Source organism: Emys orbicularis, chromosome 22 (assembly GCF_028017835.1).
Source record: "Emys orbicularis isolate rEmyOrb1 chromosome 22, rEmyOrb1.hap1, whole genome shotgun sequence".
Taxonomy (NCBI): Eukaryota; Metazoa; Chordata; order Testudines; family Emydidae; genus Emys; species Emys orbicularis.
The window spans coordinates 18,029,362-18,051,987 of record NC_088704.1 but is presented as its reverse complement, the minus strand read 5'-3'; the positions used below and the strand labels follow the sequence as shown (position 1 = coordinate 18,051,987).

The 22,626-nt window shown below is 37.1% G+C and overlaps 1 protein-coding gene across 1 annotated transcript in view; it reads right to left on the bottom strand.

The window, feature by feature from the left end:
• Positions 1–22,626, bottom strand: part of PRKCZ (protein kinase C zeta) — a 154,172-nt gene that overhangs the window by 18,339 nt on the left and 113,207 nt on the right. The window contains exons 10-16 of the mRNA XM_065421210.1: positions 22,444–22,541; positions 17,505–17,591; positions 16,526–16,661; positions 10,685–10,772; positions 9,716–9,835; positions 6,698–6,777; positions 5,977–6,066 (exon numbers count right to left, since the gene is read on the bottom strand). Of these exons, the coding sequence (XP_065277282.1) occupies positions 5,977–6,066; positions 6,698–6,777; positions 9,716–9,835; positions 10,685–10,772; positions 16,526–16,661; positions 17,505–17,591; positions 22,444–22,541 (699 nt within the window). The remainder of the gene's footprint in view (positions 1–5,976; positions 6,067–6,697; positions 6,778–9,715; positions 9,836–10,684; positions 10,773–16,525; positions 16,662–17,504; positions 17,592–22,443; positions 22,542–22,626) is intronic.

Sequence of the window (22,626 nt, the reverse complement as noted above, 5' to 3'; positions counted from 1 at the left end):
TGTTGTAAAACAAAAGTCAGCTAGTGACTTGTAATGGACAGTGTAAATAACTCTATAAATTCAAGTTGAAAACATTCTTTGGAGATTAATGTCAAAATACCCAAATAAAACATCTTGTTTTGTCAAGCAATGGAAACCATTACAATGAATATGCAGCATTTAACTATAGAGATCAACAAGGAATACACACATTTTATGTTGTATTTTTCCTAATTTAGTTCAGGGATCTTTCAAGGCTGAAAGGTTCTCTCATAGCACTTGAATGCTCCTCCCCTCCGCCTCCCAAAAAGTTAATGGGGCATCCTTTCTTCTCTTACTGATTTTAATAGCACTTCTCTGCTCTTTGAGAGGAGACTATATCCTAACATATCAATGTACTTAATTGTATTATACACCATAAACTCTGTTGCAGTAATAACTATGATTTTCATACCCAATTAAATTTTTCAGGGCTTTGCCTATATATTGTAGTGCTTTGAAAGAGCTGCAAAAGTCTTGATACAGTTATTACAGTAAGGACTAAACCTGCAATAAAAAGACATGATTCTGAAATCAATATACAGACTAAGACTGCTCACACAACAATACTTGGGATTTGTGGGAGGGTATTATTATTTAGCAGTAAGGGATGTGTTACATGAAAGTCTGTAATTATGCCAACTGGAATGCAACAACCTTTCTACAGTACTTGAGATTTAGGGTGCACTGGTCTGTAACTTAAAAGAATCGCTGTCACATAGTTCGGGCCAAAATTTAATCTATTAAAATGGTTATAACCCAGTTCCTGACCTTTAGATTCTAAATACCTTTTATTTTCTTCTAAATTTACCAAAGAAGGACCCATACTCTGTGTGTGCATGCACACGTCCATCCACCCATCACTGGTTTGATAGTAACAGTTGAATATACTGCTAGAGCTAAGCAGATTATCACTGAGCATGATGATTTATTATTTGTATTACCATATCCTAAGAGCCCTGGGCTTGGACCAGGACCCCATTGTCGGAGAAACAAACAAGAACAAAAAGATGGTCCCTGCCCCAGAGAGCTTACAATTTAAGTATAAAACAAGAGACAACAGATGGAGTGCAAGGAAACAGTACGACAATATTGGTCAGTATGATAGGGAGTGGTCTCAGCACACCAGCAGCCTAGCTATTAAACTTTTTGTAGACATCACAGAAAAGGAAAGTTTTAAGAAGGGAAGTTTGGAAGAAAGAAAGTCTGTTAGGTTTGTGGCTGTTTATGGGGCGCCCCACCCAAGAGTGAGGGGCAGGCACAGGAGAGAATACAAAGGTGCTTGTTTGGAAATTTAACATGTGGATGACAGAGATAGGAATCAACAGGCCACGAAGGGATGCAAAGAGAGGGGAGACATGGTCAAAGTGATGGGCTAGGAAAATTATTTTTGCAGCAGCATTCTGAATGGATATAAGATGGTGTTGAAAGAGTAAAAATTGAACTCTATCTTTAGGATGATATTACATCCATTGGAGTATGAAAGAGTAAAAGTCTACTTTGAAAAGTAGGTGGCAGTGTTGCAGCCTTTAATTTTAGGAACTGAGGAATCAGTTGCCACAAAATGCATTTGAATCAGTTTTATCAGCTCCCTTAGGAATCTCAGGGAGGGATATATCTAATTCACTGAGCTAACTTAAGGCTGAAATCAGCTTGCTTTCTGAAAGTTACAATCTTTCCTGACATGTGTCCCCCATGTGTGTCTTTTCTGATCTATCTTTTTATGCCTCTCTATTTGCAGTCACAGAGGCAAAGACTTAATTTATTAAAGACAACATTTCAGTAGGTTTGCTGCCCTAGAACTCCATGAAATCCCTCTAGGAATTTTCCTGACTCCAGTTTTGTTGCACTACCTGCTTTCACATATGTATTCTCCTGACTGCTGAGGTAATTTTTCTTTTTAGTTTTGTTTCTTTGTAACTTCTGGGAAGTAAGCTCATAACACATAGCAAGAGAAAGCTTTGAAGTACAATCGTCCCAGCAATGACTTTCACAAATAGTTATGCTCTGCATTAGGCAGATCACAGCTCTATGCTCCCTCTCCACTGTCTGAGTCTTTTTTTAAAAGATACAAACATTCGATATACTGTTTTGTCAACATCTTCTTTTAAGTGAAAGGTTAGTTACTTCTTCATTAACTCAACACTCTTCAAACTGCTCTATTTAAAAAATGTTTAACCAGAGCACCTTTGTATGTACATCACACATAAATATGATGTTCCTTCTCACTGCAAATCAGTGTCATTTGCACCTTGCTACCAAAGATCTTGCTGTAATTTTTTCTCCTTCTTATCCAATTACATTGTTTACTTTGGGCCAGATTTTCAAAGGAATTTCGTTTCAGACAGGTGCACAGTGGGATGCTAAAATGCACTTAAGCAGCGTAAGGGCCTAACGCCTATGGAAATCAATGGCCTTTGGTTCAAAATGCAAGTGCTTTTTTTTCCCTTTGAAGTGGACATTCCAAAGAATTCTTAACCTGTCTGGAAGCAATCTTTCCATGTTACCTGGAACTGCTCTTGATGTACTCTATTTTCCAAGACTATATTTTTCACTTCCTTCCAGTTTCATTCCCACAATAACTTTGCTTCTCACTGAATCACTGATCATTGCTTAGGTTGAACTTACTGACAGTCTCCATATCTTTGATTATATAGGGTTAGTAGGTTTACTTCTCAAACCACACATTAAACTATCAGCCAACTTGGTCTGATCATCTGGAAGTCAGCACAACCATAAATGGGCCAAGTTCAGACCTAGCTGTGAATGGACAAAACTCTACTGAGTGTATTAATAAAATATTCATATACTGGTCTCCATTATAGCCCCCCCCCAATGCATTTTGTATGCAATTAATTTTGTCAGACATATTGCTCTTTATCTGAATCTTCATTCTAGGTCCACCTCTATTGTATCTCTGCACAGCTAAGCAGTGACATCAACCACAATTTTGTAGTATTGCTTTTATCATGCAAGGCATAATGCAAGAAACACGGAGATTTGGAATATAAATAGATTTTCCCTTATATAGCAGAAAACATTTGGTAAGTGTTCTAAAAGAATTAGGAAAGCTGTCTTACTAGGTTCCAGAATGTTACTGCCTCATTTCATGCAGAGCAACATCCCAATACTGAAATTATCCATAGGTTAGATCCCTATCGTATAACACATCCCTCATGCAAAAAAACATCAAAATTAAAAGGTACTGAGCACCCTTGCTTCCAATGAAGTGATTGGGGGAGGCTCAATACCTTTCAAAATCAGGCCATTAAGTTTAAAAGTCACTGAAAAGTGTCTTTACCTTTACTACTTACACCTTAGATTGCGAACACTGAAAAGATATTTAGAATCTGTCTCCTTTCACTATCTATACATTATGTTTATTTTTTGCACTTCACTCAGGCTGGACCCTGGCAATAAATAGTTTGTCAATTTTACCCTCTGGTTGTGTTGTGTAAGGCTTTGTGTTTCAGGGTAAATTATACTTAGAAATGTTTAAAGTAAATCTCCCGCTTACCACTTTTAATCCAGAAGAAGATTCACTAAATTAAAAAAATAATAAAAATATTTATATTAGGCTTTTATTTATTCACTTTGCAAAACTGAAATATTTTGGCCTACATCGAAATGACTGAAACCTAAAACAACTACAAGCAGAAGCCCCTTCTAAATACAACCAAGAATACAACAGGGACCCAAAGTAAACATGATTTTCCTGTAATCTTATCAAATGTTAAACTATGCATAATTTACATCTCAAGATCGTAATTTACATGACACGACTTTGTTGAAAAGATGCCAGAATTACATAATCACCCTGTTTCAGTTTGGGGTGGTCTTCCCAAGTGATCACCATGAAATATAAAGTAAGTAAAGCAGTAAATGTCTCTTTTACAAATATAAAATGAATCCAACAAAATCTTCTCTCATAAAGCTACAGTATGTGAAGTTTGATGTTGACGTTCTATTAAGAAACATCCCACTAATTAGCATTATAGTGCCTGAAGGTGCATGTTGTAAAATAACACACACCAGATTAAGGGAGCTATTTAAAACAACCTATATCTTCACAAATTATTAATAGCCTAATCAGACCCTCTGTGTTATATGAACAGCTATAAAAATGCCAGACATTCTGCCTCTGTAGAAAGCTTCTTCTATGAAGAACTTCAATAAGGATGGTCTGAACAACAAGCCACAAAGTAAGAATTTAATCATTCTGTTTTCTCCCTTTCTCTGAAAACTTCTCTCATGATGCTAGAGTCATTACTTCCGGTTTCTACAATATTTCCTATGGAGTTCACAGTACGGTAAAAAAAAATAAAAAATGCATACTTGCATCTCCATCATTAAACTAGCTATTAAAAATTTACATAGCTAATTAAAGTAATGTTCCTGACACAGTTGGCACCTTAGCCATAAAGTAGTTAGTGTAGCAGATAATAGTTTTTAATGATGATTTCGTGATGATAGTGGTGGACATAATCAAGAAGTGACTGGTATTCTTCTAGATCAACTGACAGTTAAACTGATCATAACTTTTAAACACTGCATGCACCTTCTTGCAAATCCCACTGAAACGAAAGTACATCTTATCCCACACTATGGACCAAAAACAACCCTAAGAGCAAGGAGTAACAAAACAAAATGTAAAGCTTGAAAGTAACCAGCAAGCAAGCAAAACACAACTACTCAATCATACTGCATTCAAGCGACATCTCTTCCTCAGGTAATTTTGTCTTTTAAGGGCTTGATTCTACAAACATTAACAGCCCAATTTAAATCAATGGGACTATTCAGGTAAGTAAGGGTCACATATGTAAGGTTTTGTATGACTGGGGCCTTATATTGTAAACTGGGGCCTTCTTATGTCTGTCAGATGCCATGTATATAAATGATGTATATAAATGGATCACTAGATTACTTGTTCTGTTCATTCCCTCTAAAGCACCTGGCATTGGCTACTGTTGGACAGGATACTGGGCTAGATGGACCTTTGATCTGACCCAGTATGGCCATTCTTATGCTAAATACTACATACATTAATAACAGCTTCACTCTAATGTTTCTCCCCCCCCACCCCCCGAACAGAATACCAGGGTGCTACTTCTTCCAAAGTCCCCATTACATTTAGCACTACTCGAGACTTGCTTACGATATTTTGCCTCCCAGGAATCAGACCTGCCTAATACATAATTAAATATAGGAGTTAGACAAAAGTTAGAGAGGGCTTGCTTCAGACCATCAAGAACAATAGGTTGCAATCTGTACACATTGGCAGCAGTTGCCACCTCCTCTATTGGAAACCGCCAGGTAGCAGCAGCTTTAAATTGAAAGCAGGGCTCCACAAGCAGACGATCTCTGCTAAATCAGCATATGTTCTCGATGTTCTGACCCCACCCCATCTTGACATACCTTACCCCTTTTGTGGCTCTCCCAGACAAATTCTAACCCCAGTACTTCTTGGAGAGAGAGGTCCTTGTAATGCACCAGGTGGACTTTTCAATGATAGGGGCTGCAGCACAAGTACCAATAGAACTCAGGGAATTAATTGGCCCCCAAGGCTTTATTATGGTTTAAATCATGTGTTTTTGTTGTTATTTTCTACCGAATATCACAATTGTCCTTTTACTAAAAAATTAACCTAACATTTTTAAAGTAAAGAACATGAGTGAAGCTACACTTAATATTTGGTAACAAGTCACGTTTTTGACCATGAAATAAATCTAGTTTCCAACGTTTTAACATTAATGACAAACCTAAACTAATGACACCGAAGAATACTTTACATGAATACTTTTAGAGGTTTGATGTATTCTTTCAGTTATGAGCAACTGTATTTTTGAAGAGCGTATTCATTAGCGGTGTTTACCATGATAGGTTCATGCACACAGTAATTAAAACATTGAAGGAACATGCTTCTATTTAACATACTTAAGTAGAATAAATTATTTTTACCAGATCCCAGTCTATGCTGCGGAAAAATGTATGAGACTTGATATCAGAAAATCCTGTCTCTAGCTGGCAGCCAAGCCTTTCTTTGGGATCCTGTGGAAGACAAAAGAAAACACAATCAAGATTGTGTTTGTCTTTACACTTCTTTTTTATTATTCCATCATGACAAATTCTCCAGTTTTTCACTGACCCATGTAGATTATACAAGGATAGGCAGCAGTATATAAACTATTGGTAAAATAAATTAAGGCAATCTAGTTTTCTGAATTTCATGGGTTTGAAAATTCATTTTAGACTTTTTATTTTACAACATTTCTCGTGATATAAAAATTCTGATTTTACTTAGTAAATGTGCTGTTTTCCCTATTGGCACAGATAATAGTTCCATTGACTTCACTTTGTCTGCTTGTATTAGTAAGGACTATTCATTTAATAATTGTTTGCAAGCATAGACCAATAATTAATTATCTTAGGTTTTGTACTCAGTTTCATTATAAAATACCATTTCACTAAGTAACCAACATGCTTGGTTTTCAAATGAAGTTCCATGCTATGAAATTTTCACAGAAAAAATTAGCAATTTGAAAGATTGCTTTTGGAAGCTATATGTCCTGATTTTATAACATTTCTTTACAGTTCTAAGTTAATTAATTAATTTATGTTTTATAACATGAAGCTCTGAGCTATTGAATGTATATAAATAACACAATGTTGTAAAACTTACCTTGTTTAAAAATCCTTTTAAGACATGAGAGGCCTTGACAGAGAGAAATCTTGGAATCCGGATTGGCTTTTCAAGGATAACTGTTACAAGTTTAAAAAAAAAGCAAACTGTTTTGCGCTCTATTATATGACATCCACTATGATTTTAATAAAAACTTTTTTATTTGTATTACTGCCTGGACAATGTGCTACTATGGCAACTATTTAAGTTATTTCTGCAAAATTTGCCAGGCTTTACATTTTTTGTAAAAAGTCATACCATTCTCTCTGGTTAATATCTTTTCTAAAAGTATTATAAAATGGACTTCTAACGACAACTCAGAAAAGAAAAGCAGAGTATTCATTTTTGTTTTCAAAAAGCTGGAGGCAATGTGTCCAGTGGTTAGAGCAGGGGATTAGGAGTCCAGGCTCCTGAGTACTATTCCTGATTTTGTCACTGACACATTAGTGACCACAGGGGCAAGTCACTTCAACATTTAGTTCCTGCTTCCACAACCGTCAAATGAGCATTTGCTTTTCTCTAACTTTGCAAGGCTTACCCAATTAATGTCTGTATCTTGGAATCTCACGTGAAAAGTGCTATGGTAGCAGTGACATTTAAAGACTTTCTGAAAATTCTTAATCTCATGCATCATTTCTTTCATCCCATCTGTCATACTGATAAACACATTGTATAAAGGGTTTTCATCTCCTTAAAGTCCTGATCAAGGGGTTTTATAAATGTGATCTCACATTTTTGAACAATTGAGGAAATATTACACTGGACTTGAGGTTGTGGGGATTCCCCATTGTGTCATTACAAGCCACCCTCTTCCTTCATTATACAGTATTCCCCCTCAAGGAGTAGTTTGGAGACTAGTTATGCACTTTAAAGAGTACACAACAGTGTTTGAGACTGCTCACGCTGGCACTCAGATTGGTCACTAGAAGGTATTTCAGAATGAGTCAGAGTTTAAGGCCAGAACTGCATATCACAGGCCACAAGCACTAACTAGCATCTGCACACTAAATCCAACACCCAAAGTATTACAGCCCACAGGAGACTAAACTATTATATGCCTCAGGCATAGAACAGGAGGGATCTTTGTGCACCAATGCCTGAGGTCCCTGCAATGGCAGGGCATTTTATTAAGTAAGATATACCCAGAGAATTTTGGTGAGTGACCCATACCCCATGTTGCAGAAGAAGACAAAAACCCTAAGGTCACCGCCAGTCTGACCTGGGGGAAAATTCCTTCCAACCCTCTCTTCCTTCTCTCAGACTATGCACATACACCTTTGAAATTCACTCTTTACTAATCAAGCACTTTCAGCGTTGCTCCTGTACTTGATACGGTTGTGCGTACTGCTACCTGTGATTAGAATAATGGGCACACTGCTACCCATGCAAACCAGTTGCTATTGAAGTAACTTATGACACTGCTACCATGAAATCACCATAAGGAAACAGAAAAAGTTATCTGGAGCAAAATTATAGGTAGATATGGTTGGTGCCCAGAAAGTTCCCTCAATGCCTTCGTATAATATAGTTTTCAAAAACCTTTCCATACTCTGGACACAACCTAGCAGAGATACTGTCTCATGCACTGACTCCCCTTCCTTTCATGACCACCTTCTGTCCCTACTGATAACAACTTAACATCCTTGTGGCAATTACAGCAGTTGGTTTAGTGGAAAAGAAACAGCACTGAAGTATTGTTACTAGCCTTTGGTACAATGAGTGTTTTGCCCTTTCTGAAGAAAGTCAGTCAGGCTGTCTACTGTGTCTTCATTTCATCTCTCCCTCCCACCTGTTCTGTTTCTCTTGACTGGCACCAAGGCAAGCCAGCTGCACGTGACCAGTCAGCTCTCTAGAGACCACCATCAAGTCTAATACTATTAACAAGGCTTATATTGTATTTATCGGATTAACTGTTTTAAGTGGGATAAATGTATAGGTCAGTACTCTTGGGGTATAACACACGGTAGGAAGCAACTAGCAAGTTCTAGAAGCACATCTGCCATAGTGCTCAATACATTCAAAGTAAGTTATAAAATAATGTAACAAAATGAAAGACATACAAAGAATATAAACATATGTATCAAAGAACTAGGGTGAAGGAGAAAAATATCCCAGAGTATAAGAGTAATGTGAATGATAATGTCTTTCTTGAATAGAATGATGGATTTATGTTCTTGAACTGCAATTCAAAGAGGGCATGTACACAGATTCAACCCAAAATGTCTGAACCTTATTTTCAATGGCTACTTCTGAACTGTGGATCTCATTGAGTAAGTCTACACTGTAGCTGGGAGCTAGGGTGACCAGATGTCCCAATTTTATAGGGACAGTCCCGATTTTTGGGTCTTTTTCTTATATAGACTCCTATTACCCCCCAGCCCCATCCCGATTTTTCACATTTGCTGTCTGGTCACCCTACTGGGAGCATGCCTCCCAGCCCAGGAAGACCAATACATAGTAAGTAGCTCCTCTCAAATTAGCCTGCTAATAATAGCTGTGTGGTTGTTGTGGCAGGGGTGATGGCTCAGGATAGGCACCTGAACCTGGACCCACCTGCCTACCTGGGTCCGAGCTCAGGTGGCTAGTCTGAGTTGCCGCCCATGCCGCAACATGCACACTGCTATTTTTAGCAGAGCTAGCCTGTGTCTGCCTTCCCAGGCTTGAAGCATGCGGCCAGCTGCAGTCTAGACATATCTTTAGACAAAGTCCAATCTGAAAGAGACTAACTCCGAGTCCTAGTTTTTTGTCCCAGAAAATTAAGTTCCTTGAATGTTGAATTAGAAATACCACAGTCCTGTTTACCTACGCTAATATCACTGGTAGTCATGAGATGATGGGAACTACTGAGCCCTCTATCAAATCTTTGCTGTGTAGGAAATTAAAAGGAAGAGAGAAGGCACCCACAGTATGTAAAAGGTGGTTGCTAATTTTCATTATTTAGTGTTTTGTTCTCCCTTCAAAGGGATTCAAGAAAAAAAATTGAAACCCAAAACCAACAAAAAAAAATCTTAAATATACCTTGGAAGAGGTAATCTTCAGTGTTCATGTCTGGATTGTCAGTTATTATATCAAATGGAGATCTTCCTGCCATCATTTCAAACATCAGGACACCAAGAGCCCACCAGTCCACACTGAACCCTATAAGCATTTAAAGAGCACATTTTCAGGTAATAAATCCTGGGTTCTAGGATAATGTTACAACGACATTTATTGCATCATCGATGGAGATTAAGGACCTGATTCTGCAGAGAGCTGAGAATCCTCAACTCCCACTGAAACCACTAGCAGCAGGCTCAGTGCCTCACAGGAATAGCCCTTAATAGAGCACTTGGGAGAAAAATTAGTAAAGGTAATTTGTTCAGGAACTTGTAGTTGGGCCATAACGGTCCATAAGAGAGTGAGACTTCAATTAACAGTGCCAAGATAAAGGTCAATATACTACTGAAAGCTGGAAGGTACTTTAGGATTTTTAAAAGTTGTGAATGCTATGTTACCATATAGGAGAATGACAGTACTCAGGTATTTTACCATCTTAGATAGGCCACTTCTCAATTCACAATAGTAGTTAGAGTGCTCCTAATAAACTACTGCTGTTTTGAATTCTATGTTTTCTGTTGTCAGACACCCTGATCCAAACAGTTGTTGTATCTGAAAGCTCAAACCAACATAAAAGGGTTGGGTTGTGGTATTTGCTCTGTAGCACAAAGCAGGAGTTCTCTTTCAGGAAAAAGCCCACCCTTTCTGGAAATATCTTTTAATAGAAGCTGCACATCCATGACTATGAAGGTCAAAAAACATTAAAACTGTCTGAAGTACATCTGAGAAAATAAAAAACAAACAAACAAACAAAAAAAACATCTTACCGGTACATAACAGAGTAAAACTATGTAAGCTTAATTAAAAATGTACTCTTAATGCCCTGCAAATCGGAACTTTAATTAGTGATTCACTGTAATTAAACTGTTACAAGTTTATGCACCAACTCACCATATTCTTCCCCTCTTAGGATCTCTGGTGCAATGTAATTTGGCGTTCCACAGAAAGTGCTTGTAGTGTCACCAGGGCCCAATCCTTCCTATTGGAATAAACCAATTCATCTTTTGAAAGTTAAATTCTACCTGCAGCAAGTTCCCTTCAACCAAGCTTTTGTAAGTATTTCAAACCAGGAGTCTAAGATGCCTCCATATACCAACAGGATTCCAGGGGTCAAGGTAGTGATCAGACTCCTCCCCAAAACTCCTACCATTCAAGGTAAACTTATAATTTTTTTTACAGCCCTTCATCATGGTAAGTGTGTGTGACTTTACCAGGGTGGATTTGATTTAAATCACTAGTCAGGAAGACTATTTAATCATGGATTTCAACATAAAAGTGCATTCTTGTTGGTTGTTATAACCTTAATACATATTCTTCACAACTCCAATAGATGTAGGTTTCATTTTTAGAAGGTACACACTATACATTTTTAAACAGTGATTTATTTTGAAAAAACTTTTCATATTAGTTTTACAGCTATATCAGAAAATGAATGATTGTTTGGTTATTTCATTTAGCAAAGGTATTTGAAGCAGATATTTATGAAGTCACTGGGAGGTGAGCTATCTTCAATTCAACAGGTTAATCATTAATATTTGGAGGATTTTCTTGCCAGGTGTATTAGGAGGAGATCCCCACCAGACAGACATTTAAATTGTTTTATTTAACTAAAACAACAACGTGACGTATTCGGGATTTTTTTCTTCAACAGCAAACATATAATATTTTAACAAAACAAGCATATGAATTTTTGAATTTAGTTAAAGATTCAAGTTTTTTAAAATTAGGTTTGTTTTTGTTTCAACTGTTTTTAACTAAAATAGTTAAATGAAATATTTAAGAAAAAAACAAAAAATTAAATCGACTATGTCAGCCAGGTCAACATGAGAAACTTGAAATATTGGCTTCTGCAGCTAACTCAGTTGTCTTCACCTTCATTTTCCTGTTTGTTCATAATCTGGAAAAGAAAAATAAGCTTTCCTGCTTTTTCAGGTCCCAAACCATTGCTCAATTTGGAATGAATTAGTCCAAAGGAAGAAAATATTCTTTCTACACCAGCAGAAGAAGCTACTGATGTTAAAAGTGAGATTATCTCTTCAACAGTGCTTAAGTGACTTCCACCAGTTCATTGGTGTGACTTTCTTTAAAATATCATCAGCAAACATATTTCTTGAATGGGTCTCTTTTACGGCCTGCTGCCATTATAGGTTTTCCCTTCTAGTGAGAGAATGGTATGGTAGATCTCGAATCAATGAAGGCTACACTCAGAAAGACCTCAAGACTTCGGAATATGCTGCTCAAACAGTTTCACTTTTGTTTCTACTGCCTGTCCATCCCTTCTCACATTTATCTCCAGACTTCTCCTTGTCCAGATCTATTCTGCCCCCAACAATCTTCTATTCATTGAACTTTTTGAAACTTTGCACTTTTAGAGAGAGGTAAGGGATTGACTGTGTGTGCACAAATTTGCAGAGGGACAATAGGGTTGAGGTCTGTTATTTCTCAACTCTATATATTATTTATTTGTTTAAAAACATTTTCGCTGTTAACAAGCATGTTATCTCTGGAGACAAGTCCACAGTTTGAGAACTCAAAACTAAGCATCTCTGATGGTATCTTCTAGACTGAGCACTGAGCCCCATTGGGTAGATAGAAAGATTAACCTAAATAATCTATAAAGAAGCCCCTGGAACCCTATAAGATTGGGTCCCTAATCCATGAACTATTGAACTCATTTACAAAACTTTTCTTAAACATTACATGAATATATTGTCTCATACTATAGAATTAGAATTTATAATCCCTATTCCATGATGAGATATCTTTGAGCTATACTGTATCTTAATTAAAACTATCTTTAGATAATTTTTTTAAATTAAAAAATTGGATTAAAAAAAAAAAAAAAGCATTGATTTTTATCCACCCTGGACGTTATTAATCCTGACACATTCATAATGTTTAATTTGTTTCTTTTAGACAAAGAATAAAGTGTCTCTCATTTCTGGGAGATTGGGGAGGTGTTTATTTGTTATTTTTAAAGATTAAAACAATTCATAATTTTTTGCAATTGCTGCCTTTTAACTCCAGGTTATGAATTTTAGTGCTGGTGCTACACATCAGATAAGAGTCCTTGAAAACTGAAGTCCTATTTATCCCTTGAAGAGGTATATCACAAGCAGTGACAAGGCAAGCCCCCCCACAGTGCCCCACTGCTAATGTGCATAATGACCTGGAGGAACCCCTGGTAAGACTAGAAGGTAGCTCAGTTAACTTGTTCCATTCAATCGCTGGACCCTCTGAAATTGACAAAAAGGATGCTAGTTGTGGTGCTGGTTTTGGGGACTTGGCAGTCCATCACAAACTAGACTGAGACCCTCATCTCATTTCACATGGGCCAATAACTTGGAGACAACAACTGTCAGCAAGTATTAGTGTGTGTCAAAGCAGCAACCCAAAGAGGTAATATCCCATTACAAGTCCCCTGAGAGGTATGTCCTCCATAGTTCATTAATTTACTTGAGCTTCTTAATATCTGCTTTGACGTTTATTTAAAATACAATTCATTTTAAAATCAGGCTACAAAAAACCTTCTGTATTTGCCTGCCTCAGTCTCTCTTCAGGTACAGGTTGCATTTGATCAAAATTTATGAAGTAGTGCTTTCTAAAGTGCTATTCAGTGCTAAAAAGTTCCAGTGCCCAGGGCCAAGCAAAAAAAAAAAAAAAACCCCGCGGCGGCCAGAACAGCAAAGCAAAAAAAAAAAAAAACCTGCGGTGCAGGGGGAGGGGGAGGGAGCGAGGAGGAAAGAGAGAGAGAGAAGGGGGGTGGCCAGGGCTTCAGCGGGGCGCTGCCACGCGGCCCCTCCCGCCGTGCCCCCTGCCGGGAGGGCTCCACACCGCTCTGGTCGGCTGGGAGGGAAGGACGCGGGCTGCTCTGCTGGGCTTGCTGCAGGGCGCTCCCGTCCTCCATGCCGCTGCCCCCTACAGGGCAGCCGGAGCAGAACAACAACAAAAAAAAGCGGCCGTGCTGCCCTAGGATTGGGCGGAATGCCGCCTCCTACAAGCTGCCGCCCCAAGCACCAGCTTGCTCGGCTGGTGCCTGGAGCCGGCCCTGCCAGTGCCAACTCTAATGTATTAGATTTCCAATCCTCCAAGAGAGACAGTCATTGAAAAGGGCTAATACAATTCAAATATACAGGATCATAAAAATTAGAGATGGAAAAGACCTATTGTATTAATTCATCAAGGCCATCCCCCTAGAAGTGCAGGGTTAGTCTCCTAATTGAGATCGTATCAGATATGAAACAAATGAAAACTTTTATTAGAGAATATTTAAAGTTACAGAACACAAATTGTTGAATACACATTATAAATACTCGTGCCATATCAGTTCATTCTTGTCAAAAACAACATTATAACCATGGATTGCAAATGAAGAGAGAGAAAAGCGATATGAGCTGACAATTGCCTGCAGCAGAAAATACAGATGAGGATTAGAGGTTAAGCATGTAACATAGAAAAAGAAAGTACACTAGTTAGTTAAATCAGTTCAAAGAATCCTTCAGTCTTGTTGCTTCTCAGTGGTCTAGATCTTATCCTCAGATTGGCAGTGTCCAGTAACGTGTTCAATATAGTGGTATCTGAAACTATCAACTACTCTATCAGCCTGGAGTAGTATCTGGGCACCTTACAGTCCTGAAACAGTCTCATTCTTGCGGTCCCAGGCACCCAGTGCTCTGACGATCAGTGTGTGAATGGCAGTGGAGTATCCCCATTCTCTCAAGGTATCAGCCAGGGTGTGTGGGTCTATTTCTCCATTTTCCATTCCTGTGTCTCAATGAAGGGAGCGACCCGATTCTCGAAGGGGATTGTGACACCCTGGCACCCCAATATTCACCACTGTCATGTAATTATGATATGTTTTGTACAAAGTATGCCTTGTGAGGTTTCATTCTAAAAATCTTAATCTATTAGACATTAATATCTCATTGGATGGTATGTGCTATCATCGTATGTGAAGGTAGGCTATGTAGGTGTTACTGAAACATGTTGTGAGTTTGAAATCACCCACAAGCAGCCTTTCAGGTACAACAGTAAAAAGGCCAACCAATGTAAATGGCTTACTGAGGAGATGCACACAAGCACAAGGATTACCCCAGGAACTGTGTACAGTAGAAACTTCTCCGAGATAGCACTACACAATGGGAACTGTTTGACCCAGGTCACAAAAAAAGAGCTTTCCAGCAAGTGGGAAGAATATATAAAAGGGGGACAATGACATCATGATGGTACCTCACTCTCCCTACAACAATACACCTGGAAACACTTGAGGGGCAAGGACTGAACTGTGGGAAGTGATGGTCCCAGGCTAGAGGGATTTTTAGCCTGTGTGTGAAAACCTGAGAAAGCCAAGTCAACTTGTGCCTTAAGAATATGCCAGCCTGTTTATCACTCAGGGTGAGAATTTGCTAATTCATATCCTACCTATCTACTATGTTAAACTGTTTGTGGTTTTGTTTATTTACTAAGGTAATCTGCTTTCATCTGTTTGCTATCATGTATAATCACTTAAAATCTATCTTTTGAGGTTAATAAACTTGTTTTGTTTTGTCTAACAGCAGTGTTTGTGGAAATTATAACTTGGGGCAGAAAGCTGTTGCATCTCTCTCTCCTCCCTCACATTGAGGGAGGGGGCGAATTTTATGAGCTTACGCTGTACATTTCCCTGTACAGTGCAAGACAGTATAATTTTGGGTTTACACTCTGGAGGGGGGTGCGTGCCTTAGCAACTGGGAGGTGCCTTAGCTGAGCCTTCCCATGCAGAGCTGATCTCAGCATCTGTGTGTGTGTGGTGAAAGAGCAAGTGTGGAGAGCTTGGCAACTTATCACTTATCACAGTGTGAAAGGGAGCCCAGGCTGGTGGGTCAGGTGAGCTCAGTGGTACCCCAGTTCCAAGCGGCATCCTGGGGGGGGGGGAACCCAGGGACCCGTCACAGCGATAATTCACTTCTGGTTCCTCGTCATTGATCACAACATCCAGTCTTAGCTGGCAGTTGAAGTCCGGAATAGAAGAGTTAACGAAAACCGTTCTCACAGATGCTGAAATTGCCTTAACAAACCTATTCTGCACAGCGTTGTGGTGAAGTGGCTATGCTCTGGAATGGGGCTTACAGCTGCACAGGACAAGAGGCAGGGTTTCATTCTCATAGCTGGATCTCTGGTATAACATGTCCCTACACTTCATCTTAGTCAAAAGGTCAAGAATCAATTACTATCTAACTATGGAACCCCTTGTGACTTTGGCTCCCAAAGTATTGTAATAGAATGTGATTATTCTAAAATAAAGGCAAGTTACAATTCATTTTCTTCAATGAAATTATGTGGGTGTAAAAGCAGCCTGGCCATATCTGGTCCTGAGATTGAATTTAGTTAACAGTTCTGTTGGTAATACATGTGAAGGAACAGAATTCAGCACTCATAGCTGTGTTGAATCTGCAGGTCTAACAGGACAAAAATAGTAATAACTTTATTTTTGTCCACAAATTCAGCAGTATGACTTGGAATACAGCCAAGAAATAGATTTGTTGAGCAAGGTGGTGCCATTTTTCAGAAGTAATTTTATTCTAGGCTCAGTTACACTTACATTAATCTAGGCAAACTTCAGGTCTCAGATTTACCCTGGTGTTGCTGGCTGTAGAATTTGATTCAACAAGACTATTTGACACAACTAGATTAAAATATACAGATTCACAGTAGAATTATAAGGAAAGACAGAAAATCAGAGGAGAACCTTACCTTGCACATGCCATAATCTGTTAACTTGATATGACCCTCTGCGTCTAGCAGAACATTGTCTAGTTTTAAATCTCTGTAGATTATTCCTCTCTCGTGTAGGAAGTTCAGAGCAATACAAATTTCAGCAGCATAAAATCTTAAATAGGAAAAAAGAAGAACCATATTCATTACTAGAAGAATTACACAAAAGTTGGCATAACTTGAAAAATCCAATGACAGTTTTTGAAACCAAAGGAACAAAGTAAAAAGGAAAAGCTAACAGAGTCCCAGAGCTTCTCACCATGGAGAGGATAAAAACAACAAACCCCCTAAATTCATCCAAAAGTAGCTGTTACAATCAAAATACGAATAATTAAAAAATATAGCCACTGTCTACAAAGCTAAAGACTTATAGCAAGTAATTTTTTTTCAATTTGATATTGAAGAATTTTTTTTTTCCCATCATACTATTGAACATTTCTCTGAAGCTGTAAAACTCAAATACTGGGTATCAGAACTGGATTTCTGAGCTGGTAAAATCTACACCAACTATTCTAATGCAGAGGCAAGACATGTGTCTATAATACCAACACTTGCAAGACAGTACTTTTTAATAGGTTCTGTATAAAACTCCCTTAACTATGTTCACCAAAACACTTAAACCCTACATCAGCAATGCACTTCAGAGAACTGTTAATCAAATATAAAAGCAATGACAGTTAGTTGTTCCTATTATCAAATGCTTTATTTAAAACAAAAAACAAAAAAAACCCTCATGTCCTTGTAGAATACAAAAGGTTATTTATCTTTCAAATTAACTGCTTTCCAAATTTATGGTTGAGCTTTTTAATTTTTTTTTAAACTTTCCAAATCACCTACAGCAATTTCCCTTGAAATTTTTATATTCTCTTGCTGTAATTTAAGATAAACTATTTTATGTTGTGCTTTGTAATGATACTATAAGAAAATTATCACATTTATCAATGCATTAGTAAAATACCTTGCATGTTCTTCAGGAAGTTTTCTTTGCCGTTGCATATGAAACATGAGATCTCCCCCATTTACATACTCTATGACAAGAAACAATCTGAAAATATACAATACAATAAATGGATTTCAACTCAAGGAAAACTGTATTTTTTTAATTCCATAAGACTCACATTTTTACTAAGGTCACAGTTAATATTTCACTCCAACAACAACAAAATCTAAAGTTAAAAATGTTCCTCTGAGTTGCCCTCTCAAGTTAGGCATTTAAAATTGTAATTACAATAAAAATTAATAACCATTTAGAAACAAAACAAGAGCATCTATTTAATTTATAATACACCCATGTCTGTGGTATGTAGATGACATATCCATAATTTAAAAGCATGTATAAGAATACTTCAATAGAAAAACACAAATGAAGAAATTGATTTGAACTTAATGAAGGTGAACCTACTTAACACTAGGTCTGAGTTTGGCATGAAGCCAACATAACTACCCAAACATATGAAAAGGATAACAGAGGTTGCTGAAAGTAACCAAGTACCATTGTGGGCTGTCAGTGTAAAATATCATTTCTTTAATACAGTATCAGATGTATATTTTAAAAGTTTAAAACAGTCAGAGATTGCGACAAAGGAATAAAATATTGTCACTGGAGTATGGCAAGTAGATGATAAATTGCAAACCAAAGGCTTTATCGAAAACAAATGCAGGAGCAAAATATAATAAGTATTAGACAAAATACTGAATACTGTTTTAGACTGAAGGTGGTTTTTTTTTTTTTTAAATCAAGCAAAGACATGAAATCTGAATAGTTTCATATTTGAAAAACAAAGTTTACACACATAGGCTTGTTACATTTGAAACCAACCAAAACACAAGTCAAAAGTAAACCTATTTTAAGATGACTAGTTTTATTATTAATTTACCAGCATTAAAAAGGTCAGGAAGCACTGTAGAGTTTTGAGCATTAATGAATATACAACTATTATGCTGTTATTTGCACTAGCTTATGAAAAGCCAAAACTGACACACTGAAGAAAGATGTCTGGAGACACACTTCAGAGAAATGTAGAAAAACGAATTTATGTTTGAGCAAAATAAAAGAGTTCTAATGATTTCAATCACATATGATTCACAACAATCCTCCTCCTCCAAATAAAGTTCTAAATTGTATCAGGATCTTTATACGCACCCATAAAAATAAAGATAATTCTATTTATATGCTGAATACAACAATCCGAGCTCCCAATGCCATTCTGTGAGAAACATTCTAAATTCGAAGGATACAGAAATGCCTGGCTCTGTATGGCCACCTGTAATAAAACTAGGAGTCTGATGAGTTCAGGTGTGGCCATTTTTCACTAGAAATGGAAATTAAATTTGGTGCGGCCAACAGGACCAGCTAGGATTATAATAGCTCTGTTCTTTGACTTTGACTAGAAACTTTGACACTAAAAGAATCTGAATGTGAATGCAACTGAATAATCCCCCGCCCCCGCCGCCCACGGTAGCAGAAGCTAAACTAATACACTTATTTTTTCAACCCCTTGTCTAGTATAGGATACAGGTCCACCTTAATATAAAAAGAGTATGATCTCGTAACCTTGGGAAAATCCAATTTACCACATCATAATTCAACAACAACTCATAAAAGTCTCATCCATTGGCATCTTAACCTGCATGCAATGATTCTCTACTTCATAGCACAACACAGTGTAATCAGAGAGGACATTGACTAATTTCATATGTAAATTTCTGTCCAAAGCAAGACAACTGGCCTTAGCCTTCTTTGCTTTTTGTTGATAAATCAGCATTGCTTATTACTTTGCATTACAGAAAGGCAGTATGTCAAGCAGGGGTGTTTACAAAGATTTTGCAGGAAACACCAGAACTTTATGAACATTTTGGAGACAGATGAATAAGCAGCCTGGGGTTTTTTTAAGTCTGAAACATATCTTCAAAGACATTGCAATAACCATTATGGGTCCAATTCTGTAATACTTTACATAGTATACCCCCTGAAGTTAATGGCTGCATTATCAGGACCTATTACTGGCTTTTCAAAACTAATTTTGCAATGCACTCCTCAAAACACACAAGAGAAAATGCAGTAGGGGTAGGGAAAATACAAGTGGAATGATCAGCCATATGAAAAGACTTATTACGCACTGGAGGGAAGATACCATATGTGGGAAAATATGATCCATGCAAACTGACAAGGTTAAATAGTCCTACAGAATAGCAATATGGTGAGTGAGTGCTTCTTATGAAAACTGAAGCTGCCTCAGAACCAGCTTTTCTGTATGCACCCAATTATTCCAGAATTAAAAATTCTTCTCTCTACTCCTTCCTTTCCCCACACATATTTGGCAAATTCTCCCCACTGCTCATCCAATTCTAAAATACATACTTTGTAAAGATTAACCAATATAGAAGAACTTATGAATTCCATCCAGAGAAAGCCCTCTGAAAACACAACTCCAAATTAAGTCAAAATCCAAAGCAAAGGACTGACCTCCTTCTTTTTGGAGATACTTAAAAAAATACACTCAGTTAAGTACCATGTGTACCTTTCTTACTGTAACAACAATAAATGACACCAATTCCTAAAAATGTAGGGAACTGCATTTTTTGTACTGTAAGGATTAGTGACATCATCCAGGTAAGTAAAAAATGTAGTGAGCAATTCTCTTTTAAACTATTTATCTAAGTATATACATTTATTGTAACTTTGTTATTGTTAACAAATACAATCTAAAATATATTTAAGTTTAAAAGTAAAAATTGCACACCAAGCATTGATCTAATATTTAAAGGTGTTGCTTAGGGAAAGAAAATTTCTAATACAGGACTTAAACATAGAGCTTACCCATGTTACTGTTTGTTTCCTGTGTGCCGATTATCAACACTACTTGCACTTGAATAAGTTTGCTTCCTCACAGTCAGTTTCCTGCTTCCATTTGATCCTGCAGTGAAGTCATAATGCTGAATTTGTGACATTACAACAATACCCAGGACAACAGACTTAAGTCATAAACACAGATATTGGTTTCACTGCAGGATTAAAAAGGAGAAGCAAGGCTGGGAGAAAGGACTAAAAACAATCCCAACAACAAAAACAACACAGAAAAACACTGGACAAGTACTTTATATTCATTTCCATATGTTCTCTTTTTTCAAACCTGCTCCAGTATGAAAATCTCCCAAAGAAGTGACATGCAAAGGACTTATCTAAACTCTGATGTTAGCCCTCCTCTTGTTTCTTATGATGTTTATAAGGAAGCCTGATTTTTTTAAAAAAAATTTCTCTGTTTGTTTTTTACATTAGTCATTCAGGTCTCATCTGTCCTGGAAGACACCATGATGAGATTGAAGTATTAGTGAAATGACAACATCACAAGAGCCAAGAGAGTGAAAACTTAGCAGCAGAAAGGAAAGGATTTTAAAAGGTAATATTTAAAACTATTTTTGTTTGTTTTTCTGATCTATTACACTTCAGGAACCTTTTCCTTCAATTACTCGGTGAGTGGTAATATATATTCTCATAAATCCCATAGGCTCTTATGCAAAATCAAGAAAAGACCAGAGCTGACCTTGCTAGTATTTCTAAGCTAAAAAACAAGCAGAAATTAAAAACAAAAATAAAAACCTTTAGACCACTTTTTTCATATATCATAAAGCAACAAACAAAAAAGGCAAACACCCCTTTTTAAATAACATCCTTTACAGGTCACCTTTGGAACTCCTTCTCTCTTCCTGGTCCACAATAACCCTACCTTATTGATCTTCAGGGCAAACTGAAAAGCCCATTTATTTCCACTAGCAGTGAGAAAAAGAGAAGGTGCTGATCGGAAGGTGTTTTTTTGCTGCTGGGTCATTATGGTTACTGTGAATATGATGATTAAAGGTTGAAGGGAGAGTTACAGAGGTGATCCATTTCATGGCTCTGTATTTAAGAATAGTCAGGATGCATGGGGAACGAAGAACAGGTGCTCCTTTTTAAATGGCTACGTGCATAAGCCTAAATAAAAATAAATCCACTGAATACTGCATAAAATCTGCCTGCTTAGGTTATGCAGGCAGTCTACTGCATGCTACTCACATGACTAGAATCCAAGGAAGTAAATCTTCCAAATATCACACATGTAACATTTTGTATGACGAGTATGTGTGTCAGTATAGCATTGAAGGGGCTATGGTACCTAAATTCAGCCATGAATAAGAATACCCTTATACAAGAAAAAGTTAACTGTTGGAAACATCCATTATTCCAGCCATGCCTATGCACTCTGGCATAAGACAATTTCTCTTGATTTCCCCCCCCACACATTAAATACCTGCATGCAATAAAATACTGAAAAAATATAAACCATTTCAGTTTATGCAGATGAGAAAAAACAATTCACTGATATTTGAAAGTAGATAAGAATTTATTAAGTATTTTCTCAAATGAACCAAAGAACTTTCTCAATCTGTGCTACCTATTTAAATGCCACAGTGACAAAAGCATAAAAATAATAATAAACAGCTATATACAAAAAAATTACTTCTAGATAAATATGTAGGAACGGCCTTTAAATTGTCCAAATTATGTAGAAAAGCGGTCTTAATTGCCCCAATAAATATTGTCAGAAGAGACAGTTCCTAGTATGTGCTTTTTAAGACTGTGATTTTGTGTGACCAGAAACATACAATAGAGACACAGCTAACTTACTACCCTAAAAGTTTGTCCATTTACATCTCTATATCTGAATGTTACTATACTATTAAATAGGCCACACAGTCATCTTGTGTTATTTCTACAAAGGGTTGCTATAGTAATACTTGCATCCAAAGGTCTCAAAACACTAAGACGACACTTTCTAACTGCCATGGTTGCTTTTATGAAAAGCAGTTAGTACAAAGATCAAGATTTTCAAAACAAAGTAACTTCAAAACTTTCTTACCGACTTGTTGTTTGAAAGCACGAATGTAAACCAACTAGGAATGGATTACTGGATGCCTGTTCAAACACATGTTTCTCTGTCTGTACCCAATCAATATCCTGAAATAGAGTATTTGGAGAATCAGAACTACTGTTGGATACCCTGCTGTGGGTAAAGCCAGAAAAGAAACTGTCAACATTTATA